Source organism: Apium graveolens, chromosome 7 (assembly GCF_009905375.1).
Source record: "Apium graveolens cultivar Ventura chromosome 7, ASM990537v1, whole genome shotgun sequence".
Classification (NCBI taxonomy): Eukaryota; Viridiplantae; Streptophyta; class Magnoliopsida; order Apiales; family Apiaceae; genus Apium; species Apium graveolens.
The window spans coordinates 215,149,708-215,163,726 of record NC_133653.1 but is presented as its reverse complement, the minus strand read 5'-3'; the positions used below and the strand labels follow the sequence as shown (position 1 = coordinate 215,163,726).

Here is a 14,019-nt window from a genome sequence, read left to right as displayed (position 1 = left end):
GTCATGGATATTGCTCACAATGATGTTTTTCACGAGCGAACTATACATATAGAGATTGATTGTTATTTTACACGTCAACAAGTTGCAAAAAGCACGGTTCATCTTCGTAGTGTCCCTAGCATAGACAATGCTGCAGATATTTTTACGAAATCTCATTCTCCTGGAAGTTTTCGTCATTATATTTCCATACTCAACTTGGTGTATAGACCATCTTGAGTTAGAGGGGGGTGTTAAAGTAATGACTTCACGGCAATGACGTCATGGCCATGACATCACCACAATTTGGTCCCCAAGCTTGTTACTGTAGCGACACTGTAGCATCACTGTAGCGTCACTGTAGAAAATGTATTATGCAAATACTTATATGTATATAATTAGTACTCTCTTATGTAATTATTCAAGCTTCGTATAAGTAATACAAGAGTTTATTTCTCTTACATTGTTTCTTGCTTCCATCTGCTTAAATACACACAGACACACTTGTTTCTTATTCACACAAGTTTTATCATACATCACAGACAATGCTATGATCGAACGAACGTAATTGAGTTATTCAGTTACTAATCGAATTATCATTTGATTACTCCCCTCTCTGACATACTTATGTTGAATATATACGGAGTATCCCATGTTGAATTTTTTTATAAATATATGATAATTGATAAAAAGTATTCTAAAAAGTAAACTAAAAATAAAACATAATTTTATTATCAGATGCCATACATTAAATTATTATGTAAGCATTTTTTATATAGGCTTACACATTTAACAAAAACACCTAACAAATAGCTAACCTTATCCCACTAACATCTCCCACTAACATCTAATCTAGACTTTCAAATAATATATTTTTTAATAATTATTCAAACACTATTTCTAAAAACCTCATCAAAATTAATCCAAAAAATAATTCAAATAATTTTGAATTATTATTTCCAACACTCCCTCTTAATTCAAAATTTTTCTTCCCTGTGATGTACTTGTCATCACCACCACCATTATTGTTGATTACTTTTTTTCACAATTTCTTCAAGGAGCACTTGTCTCCCTAATTTCTTCAAGGAGCACTTCTTTCCTATTGACCCGTGATGTACTTCCCATCACCATTGGAGCCCTTCTCTCCACTTTTCTTCAAGGAGCACTTGTCTCCTATTGACCAGTGATGTACTTCCCATCACCATTGGAGCCCTTCTCTCCACTTTATTTCAAGGAGTACTTCTCTCATATTGGCCAGTGATGTACTTCCCATCACCATTAGAGTCATTCGCTCCACTTTTCATCATGGTGCACATAATCACCAATAACTAAAAACAAATATGTATTTTTTTTACGCCTTGAGACACATTCTTCATGAATCTCTAGCAGCACTACCATATGTTGTCTTCCATTTCTTCATTTATCCGCATCAATTTTTGACGCTCAGTTACTCACTCGAACATAGCTCTGATACCATGTTGAATTTTTTAATAAATAAATGATAATTGATAAAAAGTATTCTAAAAAGTAAACTAAAAATAAAATATAATTTTATTATCAGATGCCATACATTAAAATATTACATAAGCATTCTTTATATAGGCTACACATTTAACAAAAATACCTAAAAAATAGTTAATTTTATCCCACTAACATGTCCCACTAACATCTAATCTAGAATTTCAAATAATATATTTTCTAATAATTATTCAAACACTATTTCTAAAAACCTCATCAAAATTAATCCAAAAAACAATTCAAATAATTTTAAATTATTATTTCCAACATCCCATACTTCATAAAAAAAAGTAAAGTGTCCGCAAAAAATTACGGTTTCCGAAGGTGGAGTACTCTCTCGTTTACTATTTCACTTTTCAAAAGTATAAACTTCTATAAAAATGTCTCGGTCGTATTGATATCCATTAAAAGAAGGCAGCATATACTAACTGGACAACAGCCCATTACTTTTCAGCGCTTCATGTCCTTCTCATGACGGGTGGCAAGGAGAGCACGACTCTTGTTTATTTAACTACTTCTCTTCTCTGTACGCATATGTACAGATACATTGTAGATAAGTTTCAGGATCATACGAATAATATAATTGAAATGAAATTTTCAAAAAACAATAAATTTACTACATTACTAGTATTAGTTTATTACTAAAGAAAATGATAGAGATACGGGAGTTGATGGGTAAATGTGAGACCAGAAGCATCCATGCAGAACAGTGCAGGTTTGGAGTTAAGTGGAAAATAATGGTGTTGGTTGTTGCAGAAAATGGGACAAATAAATAAATTAGAAACAAAGGCTTTGAGAAAGAAAGATGAGGGTGAAGCTGGGGACACGACTGACCTGGCCTTTAACCATAATCGCCAAACTAGTGTACAAGTTCACAAGTGGGTAATATTCAGGTGGTCCTTGACTCCTTGAACTTATTATCAGCATTATGTTTTATTGTTTATTGTTTATTGTTTATACCCATAACTGGTTATGTGGTGCCTCTGATCTGATCTCTGTGCATGTATGGGGTTTCAGTTTCCCAAGTTTCCCAAGTCCCAACTAGGGATGGCTGGTTACATGGAGTAATCTTAATTTGGTCTTCGAATGTTTGCACATACATACACACATTTATCTTTTCCTCCGAGTTTTCCAAGTTTTCCATCAGACTTAACAATGAAATTAAGATTTGTTAAGTAACTTTTTATTGTGTCCATCATCATCTATATTATATTATAATATAATTTGGTATATTTGTTTGATTTGTTTGATTTGTTTGGTTATTCTATTTATGACCGTCTAATATTTTTAATCAATTGATGAGTAATACTAGATCGAAAAAAAAAATATGCACGTGTCTGCCAATGACAAATTTTTTTTTTATTTTACATACTCAAACTCCCATGTTCGAACCCCTCCAACAAACAAAAATTTATATTATTATTTATACGATAACCAAAATTTCAACTTCGAATCTCGCCAAAAATAAATATTAATATTATTATTTATAAAACTATTAAGATTAATGATTTAAATCTCATTAATTATACACTATTTAATATTAACTAAAAATTTTATTATAATTTTAAATAATATATATATATATATATATATATATATATATTGAAGAAATCACACTGACTGTAAAGTTATATTATTAAAAAACAAATGTTAATTTTTATATTGGCTGATATCTAAACTCGACCTAAATTATGTAGAATTTACTTGCAATCAAATTTATTTGGTCGAAAGTGTGTTTTTTTTTCTTGTACTGATTTATTTACGATAAAGTCTATGTAACTTGATTTAATAATATGTCGTTATTACTTTTTTTGTAAAATAACTTGACAAAACCGATTTTTTAAAAAATCATCCTTTCAGGACAATTAATTAGTAGAAGTTTAGTAATGGAAAAACTATGAAATATCTTTGTATATATAATAGGAGAATAAGGGTATAATTTCATGTGATTAAAAAGTCTCATTTAAAAGACTAAATTACCCCTGTTTTTAATATTTATATTAAAGATGTGGTTTGTGGGAATCGAACTCAAGTTATTTCATTCAACTATACAACCTCTGACTATTTCATTCAACTATACAACCTCTAAACACTAGACCATATTGTCACATATGTTTTTTATCATACAAATAATATATAAGTGTGTTAAATGAATATTTTATTTAACTTTAAAGATTCTTACTTGAATTCCGCAAAAAAAGGATAGTTAGTTCAATATTTGTACAGTTAATTTTAAAGAATTGAATTCCAATTATAAAATTAGGCATAGTACATAAATGTATTGTTATCTTATTTATTAATCATTTTTTAGTTTGAAAATATATCTCATATATTTTTAACATATTTTTTATTATAAAAAGTAATTAAAATGTACATATATAATTTTTTTAAAAATATTGAATATAGAATCACTTATATATAGATAAGTTCGAATTATAATGAGTCAATGCATTTTAGAACTTGACCCATCGTTCAAAAAATACTCGAAATTTGACTACACGACCCGGCCGAAAAACATCATCACATTCTACGTTTAGTAAATTTAAATTACAAGCTCGGCGAGAATATTTTACCAATAATGTGAAATTTTTTAATATCTTATGTTAATATAAATTAATGTGTTTGAGATTTTTATAAGATCAAGTCAATTGATTATTTATATTAAAATTACTAATTTCACTGGTAATGCATTATTATTTTTGGGATTTGTCCCAATTTTAAGAATATTTAAAATGAGATCTCACTAGATTTGTTAAAACTACGATTATATATTAAATCGATTTAGTTTTTATTTTTCACTTTAAAAAAACTAACTTTTTAAAAAGAATTCTTTTAGATCAACAATATTCATTGATCAAGATAATATTGTACAAATATTTTGAATTATTTTAATAGTTTGTATCATTCAAATAAAAGTTATATATATATTATTTGTAGCATTTGATTCAAAGCATTTTATATTATTTAAGGGGAAAACATATATTGTTCAATAATTTGAAGGAATTAACCAGTTCAACTGATATTTATAAAACATTATCGAACTGGAAATTTTTAATTTTAGAAGAATAGTATAAAATGTTATCAAATTATTATATGAAGAAATATTAGAGTTGTAATGAAAGAAATTTAAAAACGGTTTAAATAACGATATAAATACAACTTTTCTTTCTAATTCTTGAAAAAAAATCATGAATATCTATAATAAGTCTTAAAAATATATAATTCATTTTTATGTTACAATCATGATTGATACCCGGTTGCGTAAAAAATAGATATGGATTGTTTGTGGTGACAATGTGAATACCATATATAAATTAAAGCAATTTATTTATTACATAATTTTAATTTTTAAATAATTATAAATGCATATTATTTAAGTAATCAATTATCTCACTAGATGTTAATAATGGTTATACATGTACATAAATCAGATATTTAGCACATAAATAATTGAAACCATTATAATTTATTAAGAGATGTAACATATAATAATTTACATGCTAACACACACCTACATATAACTTAATTTTACTTTGTTAACAGTGTAAATAAAAAACTAACATTTTCCCATACATACATATGTTAAATTTCAAAAACTAATATTTTTTATTAAAATCAACTTTAATATTAACAATAATGTAAATTTTACATTATTGTATATTATGATTGCAAGTCATTCTGACTTCAGTTATGCATTTTTTTATCTTTTTAAATTGAGTAATTTAATTATAAGTTAGTAGTTAACTCAGTAATAATATAGAGCAGTATATATAGGTTATTTAAATAAAATTCAAGATTTTGGTCAATTTTGTATTCCACTTATATATTAATTTGTAACTTTTTATTTGTAAACATACTAACGGCATTCTACATATTAGATTTAATTGTTTCGTTTTAAACGTACACTTACTACCATGTTTATATTCATTCATTACATATAAAATAAATGGTAATAAAAATATAATATAATAATAGTTGAGCAGATATTCACTCAATCACTCCTTACCTAATGTAATAGAGGGGGTTGAAGTTTGTTGGAAAGAAATTTTATCTCCATTTCTTCAAAATTTGACCTATATAAGGATATTGTTGGAGTTGCTCTATAAATATTATAATTACATGATGCATAAAAAAATTCTAAAATTACCTGGGTCTCGCACGGGTTATTATGCTAGTTAATTTCTGAACCAGAAACAGACTCTAGTTTTACCTTTACGGTGTGAAAAGTTTAGCTAGAAACGACCGACATGTACATGACGATTAGATGGTACTCCTTATGGTACTCCTTGTCCTTGTGGTAGTCATTCTATCTCTATGATTTGTTTACATTTTAGTTTTGGGATATCCCTTCCAATTTTTTATATTTCAAAATTTTCCAAAAATAATAAAATTTTTATAAACTTTAAAATAACTATATCAACCACTTATCTTCACTACACCCACTTTATACATATAATATTAATCAGTCTCATTATTTTACTCATTTTTTTAACTTTTATCCACTCATTTTTTTTAAATTCCGTGCCCAACACAAATGTAATGTAAACATTTGGAAGGGATCAGCCGTATATATAAAATGAAAAATTCCAAGTGGGCAAATGAAGTTAAGACACAAACAAATTTTTGCAATATATATGCAAGTAACAAGAAGAGTAATTTGTGTGGGCCGATTGAGAATGAGTAACAACTAATTTTGCAAGTCATTCCTAATTTTGATACGAATACATCATTGTACTTGCCCCTTATCATAGTAAATACAATTATCTTTAGGTTATGAATAAAGAGAAATTTGATATGTGTAATTCACATTTGTTGTTTAAGAAGGCAATGTTTGAACAAAATTATTGACGCCAAGAAACAACTAATCTCGTATATTAAGTTAGGTAATCGTGGATTGATGCAAGATTAGGAACACGCTTACGCATGCATTTTATTATTAAAAATATTGATTTATATATTAACATCATGATAATTGAAAGTTGTGCCTAGCTAGCAATGAATATTTTATTCCCAGCATGATTCTCTCTAAATATTCATCATATCTTACTAATAATTTAAATCCAATTAAGTAAGAATCATGTACTCCGTACACAATTTATATGTAGATTTTTGTTTGATTAGTATCCAAAAACGTGGTAGACTCGAATTCCAGACGAATATATGTATTACTACTAATTATTGGACATATAGAAAAGTAATTACTAGAAAATATTCAAGATTTGGACTCTCATAAATGGTTAAGATTATAAAATGAAGAAAATTCTATAAACGGGAAATTAGTGAAAATATTAAATTAGTGGGCATAGATTTATTCATTGTAAAAAAACATTCTTCACAATTACCCATTCAGTTAACATCTTAAGCCGCGTTTTTCTAATTTTTAGGGTTTAAATTGTTTCCATGCAAATCCTGTAGCACATGAGTCTCAGTCTCAGTAAGTTTATGGAATCTATTATAATACTACCAAAGGTAATGAAAGTGATTAAAATTATAATTGTTAATAGTATCCTATTTCATCACATAACCAATCAAGAAAAGACACGTACAGGCCGCTAATTACAAAATCCCTGACAAATTCGAAATCCCAGATATTTAAAAAATAATAAACTCCTAAAAAGATAAACAATATCTAAACTTTAGCTTAGGGGGCAAGTAAAACATATTTAAAACACACAATTAATTGGAAAAGGAAAAAGAAAAAGATAATGGCGGGGGAAGTTACAAATATATCTGTTTAAAGGGCAGAGGATATCTCCAATAAATTGTGGTGGCAAGAAAAGGATAAATGCATTTGAAAAGTGTGGAAAAATTCAATGCTAAAAATAAATGAGGATATATATTGGGGAAATAAATAAAATAGCAAAAGTTGTTGTTGAAAATAAAAGAAAATCCTATTCTTCAGCTCCTACCAGTGACCAAACTGACAAATAAATAAGAAGAAATAAATGAGTGATTCGTTTGAAAGGGGCGAATGCATGTATTTCGAAACTCTCACATCACAAAAATCACCCAACGCCCCCCCCCTCCTCATATCTCTGACCCCGATACTTCTGTCACAATTTCTGCATGTATTTTTCTACTCCCTCTCATATCTCATTTCCTCTATCAAATTCTTTTACTATTTCTTTTTTTATCTTTTTATTATTAACTTTTTTACATAATAAGTAAGAATCATAGGCTTCTCTCATCCCACCTCCCCCTCCCCCTCTTCCTCTTATCGGTTACTTAATTTTTTCAATTTAATACCACCATTTTCTATATTTAAAACCACCTCTACTCTCTCTATATATATTCCACAAACCCCACCACATCCTTTGTTTTCTTCTTAAATTTATAGCCTCCAGTAAATCTACTTAGCCTCTCTGAAGTTGTTGTGTTTTTACTTGTCATTCACTTGTTTCATGATTTGAAAAGTGTTTATATTTTCGGTGCAAATGGCTATTCAGTCTCAGTTATTTTCCCAGAATTTTGAGTTCGGTTTGGAAGGCAAAGGAGTTTTGCGTCAAGAGAATTATGTGGAACATGGATTTGGATTCGATAGTGGGATGAATTTTAATCTTCAACACCGACAACAACAACAGTTTACGGAGTTTCAACCGCAACAACAACAACAGTTTCAGTTTTTGCCGCAAAAATACGAGAGTTTGTGTTTTGAGAAGAACGGGTTTACACAAAAATATAACAATCAGTCGCTTAATCTTTCTGGGACCATTTCCGCGCAAATGGAGAAACAAAGACAAGAGATTGATCAGTTCTTGAGTGTACAGGTATTGCATTATGTGATTTTTTGTTTAGTTACGTAAAATTTAGATATTAAACTAGTTTCAAACATATATGAGAATTTATAGTTTTAGTTTTTTCTGATATGTGTTAAATGTATTTTCGGTTTAACAGAATGAGAGATTAAGATTGGCTTTGTTAGAGCATAAAAAACAACAAGTGTCAATGATAATAAAAAGGTGTGAATCCAAGGCATTGGTTTTACTTAGACAAAAAGACGAAGAGATTGCAAGAGCCTTAAACAAAAGGTTAGAGGTCGAGAACATGATACGAGCAATGGAGATAGAGAGCCAAAATTGGCAGAGAATGGCAAAGGAAAACGAAGCAATGGTCATGTCTCTGAACAATACAATTGAGCAACTAAAAGAGAATGCTGTTTGTTTGTCACTAAATAATAATGGAGGTGCTGATCAAGATGCAGAGTCTTGTTGCGATGATAATAGAGGGGTAGAAATTCCGGAGAATGAACAACAGAGGAGGATTTGCAGAAGTTGTTACAGTTGCGATTCGTGTGTGATTTTCCTACCTTGTAGGCACTTGGCTTCATGCAAAGCTTGTGATGCTTTTCTTGATACTTGCCCTGTTTGTGGAATGGCAAAGAAATCTAGAATTGAGGCTCTGATTTGATAATTTATTAGATTGTTTTGGAATTCTTTGTTTATAGTTTTTAATAATTTTTATTTCCTTCTAAACAAAGAAATGAGGTAAAGAAGAAAACCTGTTTTGGTTTCATATTTGATTCTTTTTTAGTGCTTTATAGGGTGCATACTATTCATTCAATTTATTTTCATATTTGATTTACTTCTAGCGTTTTGTTGCTCTGCATATTCATGAATTTTTGTTGAACAGTTACAACCAATGCACGGTGATCCCTGATCAGTCCAACATACCACATGGTAATCCACATTAACAGGGTCATAGTCCGTAACGAATATTACCTATTTATTCCTTACAGAATTCCAAAGGCATTATGAATACTACTACTTTTCTTTTTAGTATATTACAGAGTTATGGTCCATAACTCAATGTCATTGTTACTTTAAGGATATAATTTCGTGAGACCAGCTTAATACTTAATATTATCATCGTTACGCTTCATCACTTTTCTCATTTTTCATGACACTTCTAATTATTTGTTCATATCCAACAATTATATCACTGCTTCATTTTCGAGAGTATAATTAATAACTTCTTCGATATCCATTTTATCACGATGATAAATAATCTTTTCGGTGTATATATTTATATATATATGAAAAAAATTTAAAAATAATGTACGTTAAATTAATAAATTAAAATATTTCAATAAATTAATAAATAATTAATTTATTGATTAATTAATAATTTTCTACAATTCTGTGAGTATTAATTTATCGAGGTTTACCCGTAAATGCTATTTTCATCACATAATTTAGATATTACCTTATAGTATAAAAAGAATCACATAAATTTGTATGAATAGAGTACATAATTTGATTATTAAGTAACCTTTATTGAAAGAGTGTGTCTCATCAAGTACCATCAAGGGACGTGTACGTTGGTACGGGTATTTAAGGTGAGATGTATTTCAGTTTCGACTTGAATCATTAAAAATATTTCGTGATAAGATCAATTGAGTTTGGATATAACGAATTTAAATCTCACAGGTGATATGTCATTAGATTAAGTTACTGGTATACGATGTATTAGAGTCTTAGAGACTAAGTCTCGTTGTTACAGAATGATTTGTTCGTAACTTTTTCAGTTGCATGTGTACGTTGACATTATCACTAGGTTTTTCGGTCATACAATAAGTGGATTTGCTCGTGCAATACGAGATAAGTCTCGTATAAATAAAATCACGGGTTTAGATATTATTGAGGTTATTGCACACTATGTTATGTCGTATTCATTAAATTGGGGGTTTTCACGAATACAGTGTTCTAACTTTAAGAATAAGAACATGGCTGCATACATTTTACAGTCATATATGAATTATACTGGATATCAGTATTTTGATATTATCTAAAATAGAAAGGGAGTTGAGAATTAGTTACATTGTAAAAAATGTAACATTGCACGTGATGTGCACAATCTAATTTGCCAATTTATGTATCTGAATGTTAATCCGTTTGAAAATTTTATAATAATATATAATGAATTAAGGCCGATTAAGTAATTTTAGCAAGTACTTTTAGAAAAATGAGTTATTTTAGTGAGAGAGAATAAAAAATATAACTTATTTTGGGTGTTGGCCCCAATTGTCACTTTGGTGTAAAAATGGTCCAAAATGTTACTTGTGGAAAAAGTGGCCCAAAATGTCATTTTAAGACGATATATCGTGCAACGTTTGAAAAACAACCCAAAACGCTACACGATATAGCGTTTTGTGTCATTTTATTATTATTTCAAAGTCACACGCTACATTATTTAGCGCCAGTATGATTTTGCTGTGCAAGACATTCCTCTACAATAACAAGATTAAGTTAAATTGACAACCCTAAGTAAGTTGTATGATAATCTATGTTTGCATGATGTATTGTAATTCTAAAGTCTATAAAAATGTTCAAGGGCAGACTGGAGTCTTTTTATGTAAATAGTATCAAGCCTAAGAATTCTATCTGGAAGAAGATCAAGAAGATCATGCCTCAGAAGAATTATGAAAAAGTTTGGAGTTGAATAAATCTGTTAGGTCACACTTTCACTGTAGAGGGGGTGAATACAGTGTTTATCACAATCAAATCAAACTTCAATAACTTATGTAACAGAAAACAAACTTTATTTAAACAATAAACTCTGTTACAATCTGGAACTGTTATCTCTCAGTGATGAAGAAAATATCACGAGAGCTGCTAGAGTTATACTAAATAATATTCTCGATAATAATAACACATATAGTGTAAACTCTATTTCTGTGTTTATATACTACACAGTTACAAGATATTCGCTAATTGATATAGAATATAATTCTGCTTCCTAAAATATATCAATCAGATATCTTCTATTCCAAGTATTCCATTCTTCACGGAATTCCTTCTTCATGCATATCTCTTCTTATGTTTATCTTGATCTTCTTAACTTTAATCAGCTACTGTCCTTATCTGATCGTCCTTCAGCACTTAAGTTCTGATATCTATCTCCTGATAACATAAGTACTGATATCCCTTAAGTTCTGACTTCCAGTATAAGTACTGATCAGTTAAGTACTGATTTGTTCTGTTCAAATAAGATCTGAAATCTAAACATAAAACATATTAGCCATGACATTATCAAATATATCTAACAATCTCCCCCAACTTGTAAATTAACAAAATATACAAGTTTAACAGATATTTGATGATGTCAAAAACATTAAGTACAAATGCATGAGAAATAGACAAGATAACTACAACTTACAGTCCTTAAAGTTTTTACCAATTCAACTTCTGATAACAACTTCAATCTGTATAAATATCAGAATTTAAGCAGTTGTAGATCTTCGACTTGGCTTCATCATTTTCTGATCTCTCTGATGTCAGGAGTTGTTCTGAGATAATTCTTCAACAAACATTTCTCAGCATATCTGAGTTCATCAATCATTCTCCGTTTGACATCTTTAAGCTCTGCAGTATCTTCACCAGTTTGAAATATTGCAGCTCTGAGATCATTAATCTTTGCTTTTCTCAACTCCCGATCTAGTCTTATGACATAAGCTTTATTAGACTCTAGATTGAATTCAAGCCCCTTAATACCAAGATATGTTCTGATCTGTGCAGTATTAGGCTTCATATCAACAATATCACCATTGTGATTTCTGTACTTTGGAACATATCTGCTGTCAGACTTAACAGAATAAAGTCGTTTCTGTCTCTGAATCTGTTCCTTTAAGTAGTTTGCAGCAGTCTCTGTTATTCTGTCATCCACTTGAAGTAAGAACAATACATGCTCCATTTCTTCAAAATACTTCAACGGAATGGCATTTTGTCTTATATGATAAACCCTACCATCTGTCATGAAATACAACATGATGTATTCTTTCAAGTAGGTATGGTAAACCATCTGTACAGATTCTAGTTGATTCAATCTTTCAGGAGTTGCTCCAATACCTGGTTCACACAAGGAAGTTGGATCATCAGTAGTGTTGTGTACTCTTCTTTCATCAGCACTTCCCAATCCAGTTTTATCTCTAGCTTCCTTTCCAGTAACTACTCTTGCTTCAAAACCACTTGAAGTAGTCTTCAAATATTGAGTCTGTTTTGCTTTAGTGAATCCTGGTAGGAGTGTTTTAGATTTATTTTCTGATATCAAGTTAACTTGAGCACTGTCAGAGGTTACTTGCTTCTTCTGAATATCAGAACTTACAATTTCTTGACTCTGAACAACTTGAGCCATGTCAGAGGTTGTTTTAAGAACTTTTCTTGAAGTCAGAGCAAGATTATCTTTTCCATCAGTAATTTCTTCTTCCTCAGGAGGTACATAAGGCTTGATAGGTTCACCAACCTTTTCTTTACCCTTGGATCTTGGATCTATCTGTGGTTGTGATCTAGCCAAAGTTTCTTCAGTATGTATCCTTTCTTTGATCACAATGCCTTTAGGTTTTGGAAGTAACTTTTTACCAGAAGCTTCAGATTTAGATGTGACTTTCTCTGATTTAAGTCTGGCTTCTTCTTCCTTTAAACTTTCCAAGTCCATCCCTGGATTTTCTTGAAGAAATAACTGTCTTGACATTTCCTCATCAAGATCTAGAAGTTCATCAGAACTTATCCTTTTACCAGCAGCAGAACTTATTCTTTTCCCAGTATCAGAACTTGTTCTGTGACTAGCTTGTCTTGATGTAAACCTTCTACCTTGACTATGACCACTACCCATTCCAGAGTTTCCTTGGTCATCTTTTCCATCATCCTTTCCTTGCAGTGACTTGTTGGTTTTGCATTTGGACTTAATTACCTTCTCCCCCTTTTTGGCATCAGCAGGTAATAAAAGAGAGATAAGTAGTGCCACTGAGGTCTGGATTTCAGTAAGTTGCGATTGCTGAGAAGCTTGATTTGTCAGAATTTGATCAATCTGAGCTTGTTGCTTCTCTTGAGTTTTCTCAATATAAGCAACCCTGTCAATGGTAGGTTGGAAGAACTTTTTCTTATCAAGTTTCCAAACTTGTTCCTGTTTAATAAAGTTCTCCTGAATCTTGTGTAGCTCTGCATGAGTATTGGAATGAAGACCTTGTAGATGTTTAGTACTCAATGCAGTGACTCTAAGCTGGGTTTTAAAATCATCAGAATTTAACATTTCATCAGCTTTAGTCAAGTGCTCAGCAAGATGTAAAGCATTTGGAACACATGAAACTGAGTTCCATTCCTTAGTCCACTCCTGACCTGCAGGAGTTTCACTCCAAGGTACTGGTGCATCCCTGATAACAAACTCCTTTAGCAGTTCAGACTTAGGAAGAGTCAATGGAGGAGTATGTCCTGAAGGACCTGCTGCATCAGCATCTACAGTTGTAGCAGCTTCACCAGTATCTCCAACATTTGCAGCATCAGAACTTAAAGAATCAGTATCTTCTGATAAGACAACTGTGTGAGTAGCAATGGAGGCTTCAACATCCTCTAATTGCTGATCGGATACTAAGTTCTGATCAACAGCCATATCCTGATGCTCACCTAAAATCTGATCATCATCTTGATGCAGAGAAGGTGATAGTGATAACTCAGGAGTTTGAACAGCATCAGTAACAGGTGTTGTGGAAGGATTATTTGTTGTTGGAGCTTCTAACAAAAGTATTTCAGGCAC

The 14,019-nt window shown here is 30.5% G+C and overlaps 1 protein-coding gene across 1 annotated transcript; it reads left to right on the top strand.

Moving 5' to 3' along the window:
• The first annotated feature begins 7,575 nt into the window (after window positions 1–7,575).
• Window positions 7,576–9,064, top strand: LOC141672432 (putative BOI-related E3 ubiquitin-protein ligase 2). Its single transcript, XM_074479040.1, has 2 exons — window positions 7,576–8,261; window positions 8,389–9,064. Exons 1-2 carry the CDS (start codon window positions 7,929–7,931, stop codon window positions 8,899–8,901), a joined length of 846 nt encoding a protein of 281 aa, XP_074335141.1. The 5' UTR covers window positions 7,576–7,928; the 3' UTR covers window positions 8,902–9,064.
• The last annotated feature ends 4,955 nt before the right edge of the window (window positions 9,065–14,019 follow it).